The 16,709-nt window shown below is 44.8% G+C and overlaps 2 protein-coding genes across 2 annotated transcripts; both read right to left on the bottom strand.

Annotated features, from left to right (window-relative positions):
* Positions 1-5,851: 5,851 nt before the first annotated feature.
* aire (autoimmune regulator) lies at positions 5,852-11,682 on the bottom strand. Its single transcript, XM_037276602.1, has 10 exons — positions 10,617-11,682; positions 10,353-10,521; positions 10,164-10,244; positions 9,944-10,047; positions 9,751-9,872; positions 9,595-9,664; positions 9,409-9,506; positions 9,255-9,318; positions 7,687-7,779; positions 5,852-7,453 (listed from the first exon to the last, which is right to left on the bottom strand). Exons 1-10 carry the CDS (start codon positions 10,749-10,751, stop codon positions 7,382-7,384), a joined length of 1,008 nt encoding a protein of 335 aa, XP_037132497.1. The 5' UTR covers positions 10,752-11,682; the 3' UTR covers positions 5,852-7,381.
* Positions 11,683-11,996: 314 nt separating this feature from the next.
* Positions 11,997-16,630, bottom strand: rab6bb (RAB6B, member RAS oncogene family b). Its single transcript, XM_037276601.1, has 8 exons — positions 16,346-16,630; positions 15,178-15,236; positions 14,816-14,869; positions 14,202-14,307; positions 13,972-14,083; positions 13,796-13,889; positions 13,415-13,481; positions 11,997-12,950 (listed from the first exon to the last, which is right to left on the bottom strand). The coding sequence occupies exons 1-8, from the start codon at positions 16,413-16,415 to the stop codon at positions 12,886-12,888; spliced, it is 627 nt and encodes a 208-aa protein (XP_037132496.1). The 5' UTR covers positions 16,416-16,630; the 3' UTR covers positions 11,997-12,885.
* Positions 16,631-16,709: the final 79 nt, after the last annotated feature.

Below are 16,709 nucleotides of genomic sequence, written 5' to 3'. Positions count from 1 at the left end.
CACAGATTTGTGGAGCCATGGCTGAAATTGAACAGGAAGTCAGCCATTTTGGTTGGAAGCGGCAATTTTGCACTCAGTCGATCGCATCTCCTTGAAACATCAAACAAAATGCCCGATGACACTTTCACTAAAGAATCTGAAATTTGGTGGACATGTTTGTCATTCCAGGAGACTTCAAACACTCGCGAATCCATGCATGGAAGTCAGTCAAACAGGAAGTCGGCCATTTTGGGTTGATGCAGCAAGTTTGGGTAGGCTTCATTTAACGCCTACTAAGGAATCTGGCCAAATCAGAAGCAGAAGCGACGTGCTCCATTGTCAAGATTTATTGGCCAAGACATTTATTGTTAACAAGAAAATTAAGTGTGTTCATTTCTTATTCTTTTTTTTTTTTTTAAAACACACAGCCATGTGTGTCACTTTGGGCTCATGTTGTTGACATACTCCTCAAATCATCTTTGCTGCTTTGAGATAAGCCACATGAAGTGGAAAATGAGCTGAAACCACAAGACGCCCGCCTAAGCTCGCTCACATTTGTTTTTGTTCCTTTTGTCTGCCAAATAGTTTTACTTCCATTGCTTTATCTCTCGTCTTTGAGGAAGGGAGCGTTGCAGAGATACCGGAGCGGTGGGCTTGTGTGGGAAAGATCCGGGGCAAAATAGACAGCGAGGCGACTTGATACGACCCGATTGGTGAGGAATGTAACTGATAGTGTTGGAAGGACTGGGATGGATTCCTCTCTCCGGCTCTCACATCTATGTCTGACTTAGTCATTCACACAATACACAATGAAGGGTGGGACGGTGGGTGGGCGGGGGGGGCAAGGTGTTCTAAAGCCAGGCCCATATCCTGTTCTCAGGAAACGGCAGCCCAGCCAGCTTCCCATGCGTTCATATTTCACAACAGCTCCGATTCTCGTCCTAGTGTGTGTACGTTTGAGTGCTTTTGGGAATTGGAAATGTGTGTGTGTGGGGGTGGGGGGGGGGGGGGGGGAGGGGACTTGAAGTTCTGTTGAGTAGTTGAGGAACGTATGCGTGTCGCAGCAAGTCAACTTCCATGTATTCCCAGGGAATTTCCAGACATTCGCAGACTTCAAATTGTGACTCAAGTGTTGAGTGTGTGCGTGAAAATAAAACAGATGTGCGGCCGTAACGAGGTCGGGTCTTGACGAATAGGCCCATCATTCCTCGCTCACCTTCGTGAGTCACGCAGCCAGTTAGCACATTTGCTTCTTAGCATGGCACAGGAGGTGAATGTCCACAACATCTCAAGACGACCAAGGCATTCAGGAGAGAAATGTCCTGTATCTGAAAGCTTGCTCTTGGTTAGCTTGCGGGGCTGCTTTGCTACATCCCGCACTGGTTGTCTTGAACACACAGCAGCCAGCACTGTCCACTCAACTGGAATTTCCACATTTTTCCCCTCTCTGGCCATGATACCTGAGATGGCTTTTGTTTATTGAAGACTAAATTACTATCTCTCCTCTAAGGTTGTGTGTTAGCACCAGCACCAGCGCTAACGTCAGCGCTCAGACACATATGGACTCCGTTAGCACGTACGTTCATCGGCTCGACTCCCCGAGCATGTACGTCTGATGTAAATTTCCCCTCCGAGCCAACATATTTAGCGAGTGTCATAGCAACTCTATTGTTTTTACCCCCCCATCCAAACAAGCAATATGCAGCCTCCGTTCGCAGACATCTTAGTCATCAGTTGAATAGTTGAGCGTCACTGTCATGATCTCTGCTGTTGTCTTTGACCTTTTTTCCTACCAAACTCAAGATCATTTCTTACTGCATTCCTGGCGTTTGAACGTTGGAAGACGGAACAGGGAGTTGTGCAAATTAATATTACTACCAGGATTGCAGTTAGTTAAATGACAGTCATTCTTCTATTGCTGTACGCAGTTTTATCCATCCTGTCTTGCCCTGTTTCATCCCGTCCTAACCTGTTCCATGGCACACTTTTGTCCTACTGTATTCTGCCTTGTCCATTCCTCCCCTGTCCTGTCCATTCCTCTTCTGTCCTGTCCTGTCCTATCGTGTTCTTTCCTGTTCAATCCTGCCATGTTCTTCAATGTCTGGACCTGAATTGTCCTGTTCTCCATTGCCAAAGTTATCTGAATACAATCTATCCATGTTACATTCAAGCAGCTCATGTGTAAATAAAAAAAACAAAAAAGCTCAAATTTGCCATTTTTTTACAGCCTCCTAGAATAGAACAACAATTTTTATATGAAAGCGATCCATTCAAAGGCTCAAGTGGTTCCAAGCTGGAGGGCACACATGTTGCCAAAGAATACTTAAGAAATGTATCAGCTGTATTAAGGCTTGTGCTATCTTTTGCCCCGGAGACAACACGCATACCGCAGTCCAATGACACAGCAACAAGACATGACAGCCGTGTCCAAAAAAATGGCCTCCCTACCCGCCCCTCACTGGGCTGTCCAGGAGGTCACCAGAATGCCAGCCTCTCATTCGGGGGGCCCCCCTCAGGCTTGCATGTGGACCCCGCCCCACCCACCCCTGGCAAATAGCTATCTGTGCTCCTCTGCTGCTGAGCTTGCACAGAGCATGTGATGGTCGTTGACACGCCGTGTGATGTCAGAGAGAGAAAGCCAGTGTGTTCGTACTTTGCCAAGCAGTTCTGAAAATGTATCCGAGGCTTGTCTGTGGACTGAGGCCATTTCGTTGCTGTAAAACTAAAAACGTCAGATTGAGTAACACTGGTGAGGCATTCAATGTCAAATATGAATTGTGCAATCAACTGACTGTTGAGAAATGTGAAGGAATTAGGTCAAATTGTCTAATACAAAGACATAAGATTATGTTAGATCATTTGTTTATTTTAAACCTTTCTTTTGGGTCAGGAGGGCATTCCAAAATTGTCCCAAAACCCCAAATTGTTCCAAAGGTGGACGGACCACCAAGTGGCCTAAAATGTGACACATTCATGCTTTCATTTGTTCCATTTTCAGGGTCCTGCGCTGGCCTCTATTTAGGCCAGCAGGACCGGAAAATGTTCCACGCTAAAAATAATACCCTAAAATGCTGATTTTCATGCTCACATACTCATATTTGCCACAAGGTCCAGAAAAACATCCTCAGTGGCAATATGGAGGAATCCAAAATTGGCTTCAAATGTTTATTCTGGTACCTTTTGTAAGGAACTGTGATGCAATTTTGTTTTGGCAGCAAAATGGATCAAACATGGCTTTTCTTTTGCCACCCAAAAAAAATCTAATCCAGATTTTTAAGCCCTTTTCATGCAAAGAGAGCCTCTATGCCCGCATTAGCCACACTGCATCGCTCACTAAAAATATGAACAGATAACTAACAAAAGTGGTGTGTCAGCATCCAGTGCGTTTTGCATTAACGTTCTGGTCAGGTTGCCAAAAATGTCAAGTGGCTTTCTTATCTTTCAGACGACCCCCAGCATTGCTGTCTGGAAGTGCTGATGATTCAGCTGGAAGATATGTTGGGCCCAGCACACAACCACACAAAGCGGCCCTTGTGTGGACGACAAGGAGCGTATTGTCTCGTTCTATTTTTAAAAGATGAACGGGCAAAGAAAGAGAGAAAGAATTTGATGACAAGTATCCAAATACCCAAAATACATCACGGAGGAGGAGAAAAGAGGCGTTGTGCAAGGCCCCGCATACATTTGATCTCTTTTCAATGACGCAAGTCGGTCAAGATGCGAGAGACCTTCCGACCTTCTCAAGAACGAGACAACTTAGATGACCTGAAGGATTTTCTTGTCATTCTGCTTCACCGAGAGTTCCAATCTTCATGACCGTGCAAAATAAATGCTGATCAACTCCTTCCAAGAGCATGACTTAACAGCTGATGCTCTAGAAAAAAAAAAAAAACTGATTACAGACACATTTTTCCCCTCTGGAATCGGATTTGGTGATAAGCCAAACGTTAGCATACTGTGGAATGCAATCAGAGTTGTCAACAATCTCAGCAATGAAAATAGAAAGCAGCGCTTTGAGATAACGGACAAAGGTTCTTTTTGCACCTTTATCCCCCAACTTGTACCTTCCTGTAAATCGAGCTGTTGTTACATGCAGTTTCTCACACGTGAGATTAATAAATTTCCTCTTATCTTATCTTATCTTAACATTCCAAGTGCTGTGCTGCTAGCTTGGCGCAATTAGCTTAGTGGACATTTAAGAACTTAATGTTGATAGATAGATACTTTATTAATCCCGGGGGGGAAATTCCGTAGAATTATACAAGAATGCTCTTGTAAATTAAATAAAAATAAATTTTTGTTGACTAAATTCATCACGCTGATATACACTTCACTTAGAATCTGTAACAAGATAGCGCTTGACCACAATCTAGTTATCTGCCAAATTTGGACAGTGTGACATTTTTTTCAAACGGACACGATGTCAGAAGCGTGGAAGCCTGCTGGCAAAAATCAATCAAAATTGCCCAATGTTGGTCTCCAAAAAGTTAGCAGTAGCTGTCACTGCTTAACTTGACTGCAAATTTAGCATCCTAGCTAGAGAACTCAAGTACAAACAAGTCCACTTCCAAGAGGTCGTTTTACTTGTTGACATTTTGGTTTCATGGTGCGCAGTGAGCATCTTATCTGTAAAAGGCTCAGTCATTTCCCAAGTTTTGCAGGAATGCTCGACATCTGCCAGCCCGGCTTTTCTCTCTGGTCTAATTGCGAGCGGGCTGCAGGCTCAGTCCACTCCGCTAGCGCTGCTGTCCCACATGAGGAATGCAAACAAGCGGGAAACTCTTCCAAGAATCCACAGTTGAGGACCTTTCTGGAATGTCCTAACGAGGCCGCGCTGGCGTGTTTACGCTTCCGGGCCCATGGCAAACCTGCAATCTGCCCCCACTGGCGTGTCATTATCCTCGCTCTTTGGTGGACGTGGACAAACGCATTCCTTCTCCTCCGTCTTGTGAAGCAAACATTTGGATGCAGAGACGAAAGCGAGGATGGTGTTTTCAAATAAACAAGCAAGCCACTTTCAATTAGGAAGTATAGACACAATTTGCAATCAAACTTAGTAACGGACAGACCCTGACACTGGAATCTTTGTCTTCATCTGAATAGATTGAAAACTTTTGATATATGTTTTAACAACATGAGCATGTTGACAGTGTGTTCTCCCTCAGCTCACACTATGTTCTGGTCTCCTTCAGATAAAAAAAGTGTTGCTGGTGAGTTTATTGACTTCACCAGCGCTCTTACGTAACTGTGGAATGTTGGAAGTGGACCGTTGTACTAAATCAACAGATTGTACAATTAAATCAGGACATTCCTGACCAGGCAGGTCACCAAGAAACCGGAAAAAAAAAAAACAGCCAAGCACGCAAGTGGAAGGCAAAGTTGCTTTGAAAATGTCTGTAAGCAAGGCTTTGACACAAACGCTGACCGGCGGCGTTTGTTTACTCAACTGCAGCTGGGGGTGGAGTCAGAAAGGATCAAGGTTGCACAGGAACACCAATGAAGTTCTGCCTTCAAAATGTTTGTTTTTGTTTTTAACCATTTGATGCTTATATTGTAGCTATTGCTAATATTTAAAACAGTGGTTCTTAACCTTTTTCCTTGTTCGCACCCAACCAACCACCCAACCAGTTCTCGCACCCCTAACCCTAAATTATTATAATAATAATAATTGGTTTACTTTACAGCTATAAGGCTTAATTAGCATTATCCCTAATGCCAATTAACACAACGACTTCTTGATTTCCAGAATATTTCACTTTTTTCGGTTACCTGACCATTATCCCCGAAAAATTGTAAATTTCCCCCAGGGTATCCTCACACCCCCTAGGAAGTATTCTCGCACCCCTGGTTAAGAACCACTGATTTAAAAGCCGTGGCCAGGCACTTCTATTGACAACATCACTGTAAATGGCTACAAGGCGTCAAGTAGGCTGGAGACCTTTACTTGCACAAATGTGCTTTTTGAAATCACATTAAACAACGGTAGTTGAACGAAAAGCTGAAACTTTACAAACTTGTCTTTACCTGCTTTCGAAGCAAATTCCTCCTCATCAATTGTAGACAGCTTTGGTTCCGAGTCCATCTGCTCGCTTTGTAGAAGACAGTGCTCCATTTCATTTTTAATCACAAATTATGTTTTGGACACAACATGGTTGTTTACAAATATGAACTAGAGTGAGAGTTTGTGAATAAATGTGTGAGAGCCTCGAAAACCGTTCAGCGACACTGCTTTTGCAGCAGAGAAAAAAAGTCATTAAAAAAAAGAAACCGAATTTGTCAAATCTTGTCAAAAACACAAGTCATCGGGACTTACTTTGTCATGTCACTAAGACATATTTTTATCTCTGTAAAACTGAGCTCAAAACAGATTAAGTGTGTGACTGAAAGCTGAAAAGAAGGCAGGGAACTAAAAACATTGAGAAACACCTGGACAAGGCACAAGTGGCTGAGGGAGCTGATAGGAAAACACAAGGGCCTAAGAGGCCAGGTGGAAACCATGAAACAATGACCTCACGAGACAGACGTGGAAAAAAGAAACAGCGGCACAACTACAAAAACTAATTCAAAGCCAAAATATCATGACAGCACGGTTGTGTTGGACTGCCCCCGGAGGCCAGGTTGTACACAGCAGAAAGAGCAGAGTAAAGAAATGACCTTTGGTGCACTAACTGTTTTCATTCTTTACTTCTACTTAAAGGTATACATGCAAATAAAAATGGATGCTATTAAGTTCTCACAAAGTAAAAGTCATTGCAAAATGTTGTTGCATTCCAGCAGCAGCAGCAGCAGCAGTTTGGCAGCCAAGAAGTATGTTAGCAGATGTTTGGTACGCAGCTGCAATGGCGGCTCTTTGGCCTGAACTGAGGGATCGAGTGCATACTTGCTCCATATTCTGACGCCATCCGATGATCTCTCCTTTCTGGCCTCGCATGTTTCGCATATACCGAGTGGTGTAAAAATGTCAGGCTAAAGCTCTGGAAATCGCATGACAAAAACAAAATCCCACATCGGAGTCTTGGAGGAATTCCCGCGTGATGGAGGCATCCAGTACGTTCATACCTCACCGTATTAAAACCATCTGTTGCCTGCCATGTGAGTGGCAATTTGCTGAACGCTAGATTGTGCAACTGCCATCCGGGCGCCAGGACAACTTCCAATGGCAACTCCTGGCAGGGAAGCAATTCTTTAAGCAGATACGGCCGGCGGCACCCCCTGACCCCAACCCAATTGAGACTCGAATCAAACATACCACGCTGCAAAAATAAATTGCTAAAAACATGCTTCGAGACTTCAATTTCTTCTATTGCAGAATTTCTCATCCAAAATCTAAAACAGACATTTGTCGTTATTTTGCACAATGACTAAATTGTTGTCAGCAGTCATTGTCAAAATTGATTCCAAGTCACTGATAGCCTCCGTGAAGAGGTTGAGGGATGTTGTGAAAAGCCCATTGCAGGAGGCCATCCAGGGACGCCTGCTGACACACACACACACGCACACACACACACACACACACACACACACATGCACACACACACGCAAACACACACACACACACACAGTTGCATTCCAAAAAGTGCGCCACGCAATGCGATGCAATAACGCAATGCTCCTCAGCACATCTGACTCTAATTTATGCAGCCCCCCCACCTCTCCCTAATACATACTTCACATACTACATCACGTATGCAACTGAACACCACTCACGTCTCCAAGGATGGAGTCCAATTCATCCAATTGGTCTTTGTGTACAGATGAGTTCTGTTCGTGGTCACATGGATTATGGACCGATGCAGGAAGCTGAAAAACAGTAAAAAGCAGGCAGGTCATTGTGCCCCCTTTTCCAAGGACAATACAGTCAAACCTCGGTTTTCGAACGTCTCGGTTCTCGAACAAATCGGAATTCAAGCAAAAAATTCCAGATTTTTTTGCTTCAGTTGTCGAACAAAATTCGGAGGTCGAACCTCGCGAGATGAGCCGGGAGGACCCGAGAAAACCTGACCGCGCGGCCCGGATGCCGACTGACTCCGTTGTTATTGTATTAATCCCTAATCATGCCTCCAAAGAAAGCAAGTGGGAGCAGTAAAGCCATCCTAAAAAACAAAGACGCTCTTAAAAGAATGCGACAGTGAACTCCCGGCGCGCTGCAGTTGCGCGATCGGACCAAATTAAGCTCCCTGCGCACTGAGGTCCACTTAAATTTTGGAAAGTACATCAGGACTATAAAAATATTTTCTAGATTTCAACGACGGCTCTGTCACAATAATGCGACCAGCGCGGTGCAGTTGCGCGGTCGGCGACGCGCTACGGTTGCGCGTTCGGCGTTGCGCGTTCGGCGGTGCGCGTTCGGCGGTGCGCTCCGGTTGCGCGATTGGACAAAATTAAGCTCACTGCGCACTTAGGTCCACTTAAATTTTGGAAAGTACATCAGGACTTTAGAAATATTTTCTACATTTTAGCGACGGCTCTGTCACAATAATGCGACCAGCGCGGTGCAGTTGCGCGTTCGGCGACGCGCTACGGTTGCGCGTTCGGCGGTGCGCTGCAGTTGCGCGATCGGACAAAATTAAGCTGCCTGCGCACTTAGGTCCACAAAAATTTTGGAAAGTACATCAGGACTTTATAATTATTTTCTAAATTTTAGCGACGGCTCTGTCACAATAATGCGACCAGCCCGCTGCAGTTGCGCGGTCGGCGACGCGCTACGGTTGCGCGTTCGGCGGTGCACTGCAGTTGCGCGATCGGACAAAAATGCGCAAATGAAAAAATGCTTAAAAAAGGCGGGGTTTTTCTTTGTCTTGGAACGGATTACATTTTTTTCCATTATTTGTAATGGGGAAAGTAGATTTGGAATTCGACCGATTCGCTTCTCGAACCGCCTTCTGGAACGGATTGTGGTCGAAAACCGAGGTTTGACTGTACTTGGAATGATCCTAAAATTCCATGCTTAGAATTAATGGTGCAGTCCAAAATGAAGTGGCAGAGCTAAAACAACACCATTAAATGTCTTACAAAGCAAAACATTCTCAATAAAATATTGATAGGGATTCATTATTTGGTCTCTTTTGGGAACAGGTGACAATGTAGGATCAAATTCACAGAAAAATCTGAAAATACCCAAAAGTCAATTATGGCACCTGGGGGCGGGGTCATAGCATATTTGTTGGGGGGGGGCTGTGACCCTGCGGCACCACTTCTAGCTAGCTCTGCCAGTGGGGTGGATTTGTTCCCACTTTCCAGGGGGCGCCATTGAGCAAGTGGAAGTAGCAACCCACCTGTGGTAAAGATTTGGTGTCGGCTTCCTTTGCGATGGAGCATGACAGACAGATGGATGGCCCGCTAGCAAACACACAAGGCGGCATGTCACATTCACGTCACATTTGTGCTTTTGTTTTCTTTTCTCCTCTCATCTCATGGGTTGGGACTTACAGCGGGAAGTGGCAGTGGTGGTGGTAAGGCTGGGAACACTGGAGGCAGCGACTGAGGTCCTCTCCTCCCAGGTGACAAAAACCACACGAGTCTGCCCACTACGTTTTTGAAACAAGTCAAACGTTTCAGCCAGCAAAAAAAGTGTGTCGTGTGTGAGCGGTAAATGTGTCAATATCACTGACTTACTTGCAAAGCATGTTGGCTTTTCTGTACTTGGTGCCCTGTGCCGCTGCAGTCTTTACAACACCAAGAACCACTGCACAAGCAAAAGTGCACAATTAGCAACTTTTGCCGACACGCCATCATGCACACATGTCTGGTCTCCTTCGTTGAAGCTCGAACCTCGGGACAGATGCCAGCGGAGGGTCCAGGCAGGTTAAGTGGAACGCTCGAGGACATCCGTCACAACAGATCAACTCGCCTCCATCTTTGCACACGGCGCAATCGTCGTCGTTGTGATGGTTCTGCATGCACACACGCACACACTCATGCAAATACCATACATGTGATGAATGATGTTACATTCCCGTGGTACCTGTCCAGAGGCTGCTATTGTCTCCCTCTGGTGTTGAAAGGTTGCCATGACAGCTTTGGATTTGTAAAAGTCTCCTGGCGGCTTGATGCACTTTTTGGAGGAACCTGAGGAGAAAACATCAGGTATCAGGATCTTCAATAGTGCCATTTATAAAAAAAAGACTTTTGCACAAGTGCAACAAAAGCTTCCATGGAGGGAGACAGTAAGCACGTTGTTCTACCTGCAGTTCCAGTGCTCGTCTTGGCGCGATATTGATCTTCTCTGTCCTCGCGGCGCCTCTTTTTTCTCTTGCCATCACCTGCTGCATTGTAATAAAGCGGCAATTCATCATGCAAAAACTGACACGAGAATCATTGAAACGAACGGCGACGGGGCGGCTAAGAGCTCAACGTCGGTGAACGTCACGTACTGGCTTTGTGGAGCAATGCTTGCAGTTTGGGGTAGCTGTCCAGGTTATAGGCCTTGTTCAGGTTCCTCCAGAAGGCCTTGATGGTGGAGGCGCTCTGCTCCAATACCCAAGAGAGCAGAGAGTACACGGCCTTGTGGATCCCGTCTCGCCGTGCCTCCGCCTCCATGTCCTAACAGAAAAAACAAAGACCTCAACTTGAGTTTGTTCATTCCAACTATGAACATTTCCAGAAATTCCTCATCTGAACTTCAAAATTGGCCTCACCTTCAGCATCTGCTCACTGATGATGTTCTTGTCAGCCAAGCCGTGAACCAGAGGGAAGGCGTCGTGCACGGCCATGGCGATGTCCGTGCGAAGACCTCTCAAGAGCGAGCCCAGGTTGGCCTCGGCGAGGGACATGATGCACTTGAGTGAGACCGCCGACTCGCCGGAGTGCCCTTTTTCATGGACGGGGTGTGGCCTACTGAGTAAAAAAAAATCATCATTTGCATCTTGAGAGGTCAAAGATCATGTTTGTACTTGAAAACATACTGCTTGCAATTATTGTTTGAAAGTAAATATTTTTCAAACTTGCAAAAGGTACAAATACTCACCTTGGAATCCAATGACATGGGGTGCAGTAGTGTACCCTGAGGGACGCCCAAATTCCTTCAACTGAATCCACCACTAATGTAACTGTCTGCCACATCCAGACCCAAGAGAGAGGGGGGGGGGGGGGTTGAGTAACATCCAGGGGAATACCTCAGAGAAGGTGGTGTCAGTTAAGTCGTCCAAATAGGTTCTTTCCAGCTCAGCTTGACATCAGCACCAAACCAGAAAGAACTCCTCTGCAAAATAATTTTGTATGAATGTTTTATTGTTTGAAATAAAATAAAATGAAATCAGCCTTGTGGAAAAGGCTGCCTAAAATTAAACATCATATCAAGTAAACGTCAGGAAAATAAAATACGCCTTGCGTACAATGTGCTATAAAATAAGATATAAAAAATAAATTCAGATAATACAGTTAATAGACAAGGAATGGAATAGAATAAAATAAAAGCAAAACTATGGAATAAATAAAAATAAAGTAGGACAAGCTTTGTGGATAAGGTGCCTTCAAACAAAATAAAACATTAAATGAAAGAAAATAAATCAAAATACACATTGCAGACAAGATCAAATCAACCATTAAATGCATTAATAATAAAACAAACGTCAAATGAAACAATCCCATCCCCAAAGCAGCAGTCAAAATAAAAGTTTTGAAATTAAAGCAATTTTTACTTGACTAAATATGAAATGGACTCAATTCAAATAAGGCTCTGAATTGAGTAAGGCGTCGCAAAAGCAGATTGTAATGAAATGACATTGAAGCTAAAATGAAAAATGAAATCGAATAAATTAAAATTCAAGAAAAGAGGCTCCAAGCTAGCTCACGCATTCGATGCACTTTCATCCCGCTTGGCGCCGCCACGCAAGTGTTGCGAGTTAGGAGAGTGAAGCCCTTTAATGTGTCATTTATTAATCATGAAACATTATTACATTATTCATACTGGTGAACAAGGACCACTTGTACAGAGAGGACGTTCACGACATACATCTTACATTATTATATACAGTGCAGTGCATTACGGTGGATCGTTATATGCTTTCTTTGTTTTGTTTTTTTCCGGGATGGAGGGACGGGCAACAATTAGGAAAGGACTGGGTGCCAGAGGTGCTTTTCTTTTTTGTACATTATTATGAATATTATTATTGTTGTTGATCTTTTTTAAAGCACAGTACAATTTCTATAAAAGTTGAACCCAACGAGAGAGACAGAAAGAGAGAGCGAGAGAGACAGAGAGAGAGTGCCACGTCTTTCACAGCTACCGTTATGTGCGCCTACAGGAAATTGCGTGAGATGTGATATTAATGCTATCGAGAGAAAGACAGAGCGAGATGCTAGACAACATTCCGAGAGCAGTCAGGCCAGGTTTAAAGAGAGAGAGAGAGAGAGAGAGAGAGAGAGAGAGAGAGAGAGAGAGAGAGAGAGAGAGAGAGAGAGAGAGAGAGAGAGAAATAAATCGGATCAGTGTGCATGCGTGCCGTAGACATTCAAACGTGTTCCGCCATTTTAGGAGGGGGGGGGGGGGGGTGGCCGACCAACACTCCACTGACTCGCCCCTCGCCTAAAACTCTCTTTTTATGCTTAGGTTTTATTTTTGGCGCTTTCCCTGTTTATATATATATAAAAAATACAAAACATAACAGCGAAAAGAAATTGGTTTCCCTTTGCAATAATTTTCTACTCCCCCCACCACCAAAAAAGGGTTTTGTGTTCAATTTCATTTTCTCTCGTTTGTCCTCCGGTCACTTACATATTGACAAAGTATACAATATTTTACAACTGAACAACTGATTGCGAGAGAACGTTTGATGTGTCCGATCTGATACATCCTAGAGTACATCCAATTGGAGTCAGAGTCAACTGTAGGCTAACCAGGAAGTAGTTTAAGCAACACAACAAGCCAATGGCGTGAAGGGAGCTGTGGCCAATCACAGCTCGGCATTAACATGAGCACCCGGCCTCGGGGACGCTCGGCTCCGCCGGTTTGTCCAGCTTGATGTCGATCACTGGCAAAGTGACGCTTAAGGAAAAATACAAAGCGATACGATAGATACTAAAAATTTATAATATGACAGATAATAAGGTGTAGTCTAGTATGGAAAGGTCAGTGCAATGCAGTATAATGCATGGTTTGGTATGGTACAGTGTGGTGGTGGCAGTGGCGGTGTTCCCCAGGGTTCAATTGTGGGGCCTCTGCTGTTTAACCCAGGGTTGCATCTTGAGAAAACATGCCATTTCCTTTCATTGCGAAAGTCAGGTGAACTGTATGTTATGGCTGAGCAAAGAGGATGCTGATTGGTGCTGTTGTTAAATCTCGCTTCTTTCATTATAGGCAGCTGGCTAAGGGCTAGCATTGCATAGCATAATGCAGGGTAAAATCCTTTCCGCTAGATGCTAGTGTATGAGGATATATTCCAAATGAAGGCAGCCATAATGTTGGCTCACTCATCAGTGACTTAGTTAAGGATACTGCCTTCAGGATTGGCATCATCAAGGCTCTCCATCCCGGGAAGAGCTGCTGCGACGCGACGAAACAGCTTGGAGAAGGCAGAAGGACAAATCCTACTCATATACAAGGCATTGTTTTGGACATGATGTGTGCGTTGTCTGGAATGCAAATACTTCAGTAGAATGTTCACATACACGTATGTCCACTTTTTTTGTTCCGCGGCCACTTTCACTTTTCCTGCACTACATTTCCAAAATAAAACATAGACTTTTCTTTTGATATATTTCCTTTAACCATCATCGTGACTGCAGAATAAAATCCAAAGACTGTTAGGACAGTCGAAAACGCTTCACGTTGTAAATGGCTTTAGACATTCCCGTAGTGATGCGAGCGGCTCGTCACCTGCTTGACATTGCAGCCCGTCTTGGCGCTGGTCTCGATGAACATGACGTTCAGCTCTTTGGCTCTCTGCTCTCCCTCCTCGATGGTGATTTGCCTGACCGGGGGGGTGGGGGGTCAAACGCGCCGTTACCATCGCATCCGTCCTCCTGGTGAGCAACATGCCACCGCCATCTCACCTCTTCTCCTCCAGGTCCGTCTTGTTGCCCACCAGCATGATGATGACATCACTTCCTCTCTCGGTCCTGACGTCGTCGATCCACTTGCAGGTCTGCTGAAACGAGTTGACATCTGGGGAGGAATTCATCAATTGATTTCAATGAAGCCAACGAGAACAATAGCGGCTTACGCCACTTTTGCACAAAACTTTTTTTTTAATTCCATTTGGTTTCTTTTCAATGCTGCTCACTTGTGATGTCGTAGACCACCACGGCCACCGTGGAGTCTCGTATGTAGCTCGGGATGAGGCTCCGGAAGCGTTCTTGTCCGGCCGTGTCCCACAGCTGCAGCCTCACCTACACATGTGGACAGCAGACTCACTTTAGGAGCCACTTGGCAACTATGCACTTTGCACTGCCTTCACACACACACACACACACACACACACACACACACACACACACACACACACACACACACACACACACACACACACACACGCACGCATGCACGCACACACACACACATACACACACACTAAAAAATCAGTCAAGAAGTTTAAGCACACTGATGCTATTAGCTGCAGAAATAACCTTTGGCTAATCGTGTTAGGCAGAAATGAAATCCAATCATGGATTTGTCAAAGCGAGGGGAAACGGGAGTTTTTTTTCCTTCTTCTTCTTCCCACTGAGCTCAAATAACACTTTATTCAGCAAGGAACACTCGTAAAGGGACGCATGCACAAACCAATAATCAGGTCAAATTTGAATTTTTTTCCAAAGGCTTTGTCGAGCAGATGCCGACCATAGTGAACGTTAAATCGGTTCAACATTTGCGATCACAAGGACAAGCGTTGTTCCTTACTGTTCGGTCCTCCAGGTACATGGTCTTGGAGAGGAAGTCGATCCCAATGGTAGCCTGCGGCGCACAAGGAGAAAGACTCATTCGCAGCTTCATTCATTCCAAACGAGCGAAGAGAACTAGAGGGTGGAGCAATAAATCCAACTTCATCTGATGGACTTTAATTGTCTTCTTTGGGATCCAATCGCGCAGCCAAGGACGAGATAAGTCCATATTCATTTATTACCATGATATTGCTTCACTGGCCGTTTGTGATAACAAGACCAAGATTAATAACTTAATCGGTTAAAAACAAGATTGCAATCGGGATTAAAGGCACTATTATTACATACAAGCAAAGATCTGACATATTTTGACTGTCTCACCTGGTATGTGTTGTCAAAACTGTCATACATGAATCTGGTGATGAGAGACGTTTTTCCCACTGAAAGATAGCAGAAGGATATTCAAGAGCACACGTGACAAGATGAATTTGAACTTTTTTCGACCAATAAACCCAAAAGTCGATTCGTCTTCTATTCTGAGCAGTACAATTTAATTCTTTGACTTATTTTTCCTCCAGTACTCTTTGGATCTGCACTCGCTGATGCACAACGTCAGAAATAATCACATATCTAAAATTATAATTGGCATAAAGGTATGATGTATTTTTTTTCCCATCTACTCTTCATGATGGAAGCTGCCTTCTGGCTGGGCCTGGAGAGCCCAAATGCTTTCGTTTTGGGGGGGGGGGGGGTTGCACACACGCACACACAGACACACACGCACACACGAGCAGGGCTTTGGGCAGGGCCTCTATTCAGCACCACGGACAGCAATGTTGCAGCACGAGGCCACACGAACGCAACAACACACACATTAATGGCGTGCTCTTTTTTCCCAACTCTATTCTCGATGTCCTGCCATTTGTCTGCATTACACACACATTGTACAAAACGGGTATTGTGCACAAAAGTGTTGTGTAATGTGACGTCTTTTGGTGTGCGCTTGTTTTATGAGTGGGGACGAGCCGGAGTGTGCAGAATGAAGCAGACATCGGCAGCCTTGGGTGTGTCCCGAACTGACACTTGCAAGGGACTCGTGCACAAACAACGCCATTCTATGACATCATCACGTTATGCGTGCCTTTAACAGGGTATAAAACAAATGAAATGATTACGAAGAGCTAGATTTATTTCTTAATAAAGAAAAAAAACAAAGAGATGGCTTGTGTTTGTGGGCCACTGCAGCACGTCTAAACACCGAAACACCGCCCCACGCAATGGAGACTAACAGCAGCAGTTTGTGATGAAGGAAAGGGGGGGAGCAGTTATTGATCCTATTTTGATTGGATTCGGTCGTACCTCGTCTCGGTTAACACATTTCCTCCACAAATGGACGCAAAAGGGCAAAAAAAAAAAAAAAAACAGGCCTCACGTCATCTTTCGCAATCAAACAATGAAAGTCACCTTTTTGGATATTCGTCTCATAATAAAAATATGTTTGTCGTGAAGGGTGGGGGTGCAAGGTAGCTTCGGCAATGCTATGACTCACCGCTCTGCTCTCCCAAAAAGACGAGTTTAAATTTCCGCAGGGGGTTCCCCAAATCTCCTCCGGCTGACATGATGGCGCTTATTTATTGTTATTATCTTCAAGGGCGGATGATTGCAGCGGAAGAAAAGGTCCAGTCGTCTCTCCCGAGGCGGGCTGGCTTCTAGCAGCGGGCTGGTAACGGGGGCAGGAGGAAGAAGAGGAGGATGATGAAGATGATGATGTTCCTCTCTTCGCTTCGAATGATGGGATTGCAGCTTGGCGTCCTCCTGGCAGCTCGACGCCGCTTTTGCGCATGCGCGACCTCACCTATTTCCAGCCTCACCTTCTTGCATTGGAGTGGAAAGTGCACGAGAGAGAGATATGG

The sequence above is a fragment of the Syngnathus acus genome, chromosome 17 (genome assembly GCF_901709675.1).
Source record: "Syngnathus acus chromosome 17, fSynAcu1.2, whole genome shotgun sequence".
NCBI lineage: Eukaryota > Metazoa > Chordata > Actinopteri > Syngnathiformes > Syngnathidae > Syngnathus > Syngnathus acus.
This window is presented reverse-complemented; position numbering and strand designations above follow the sequence as displayed.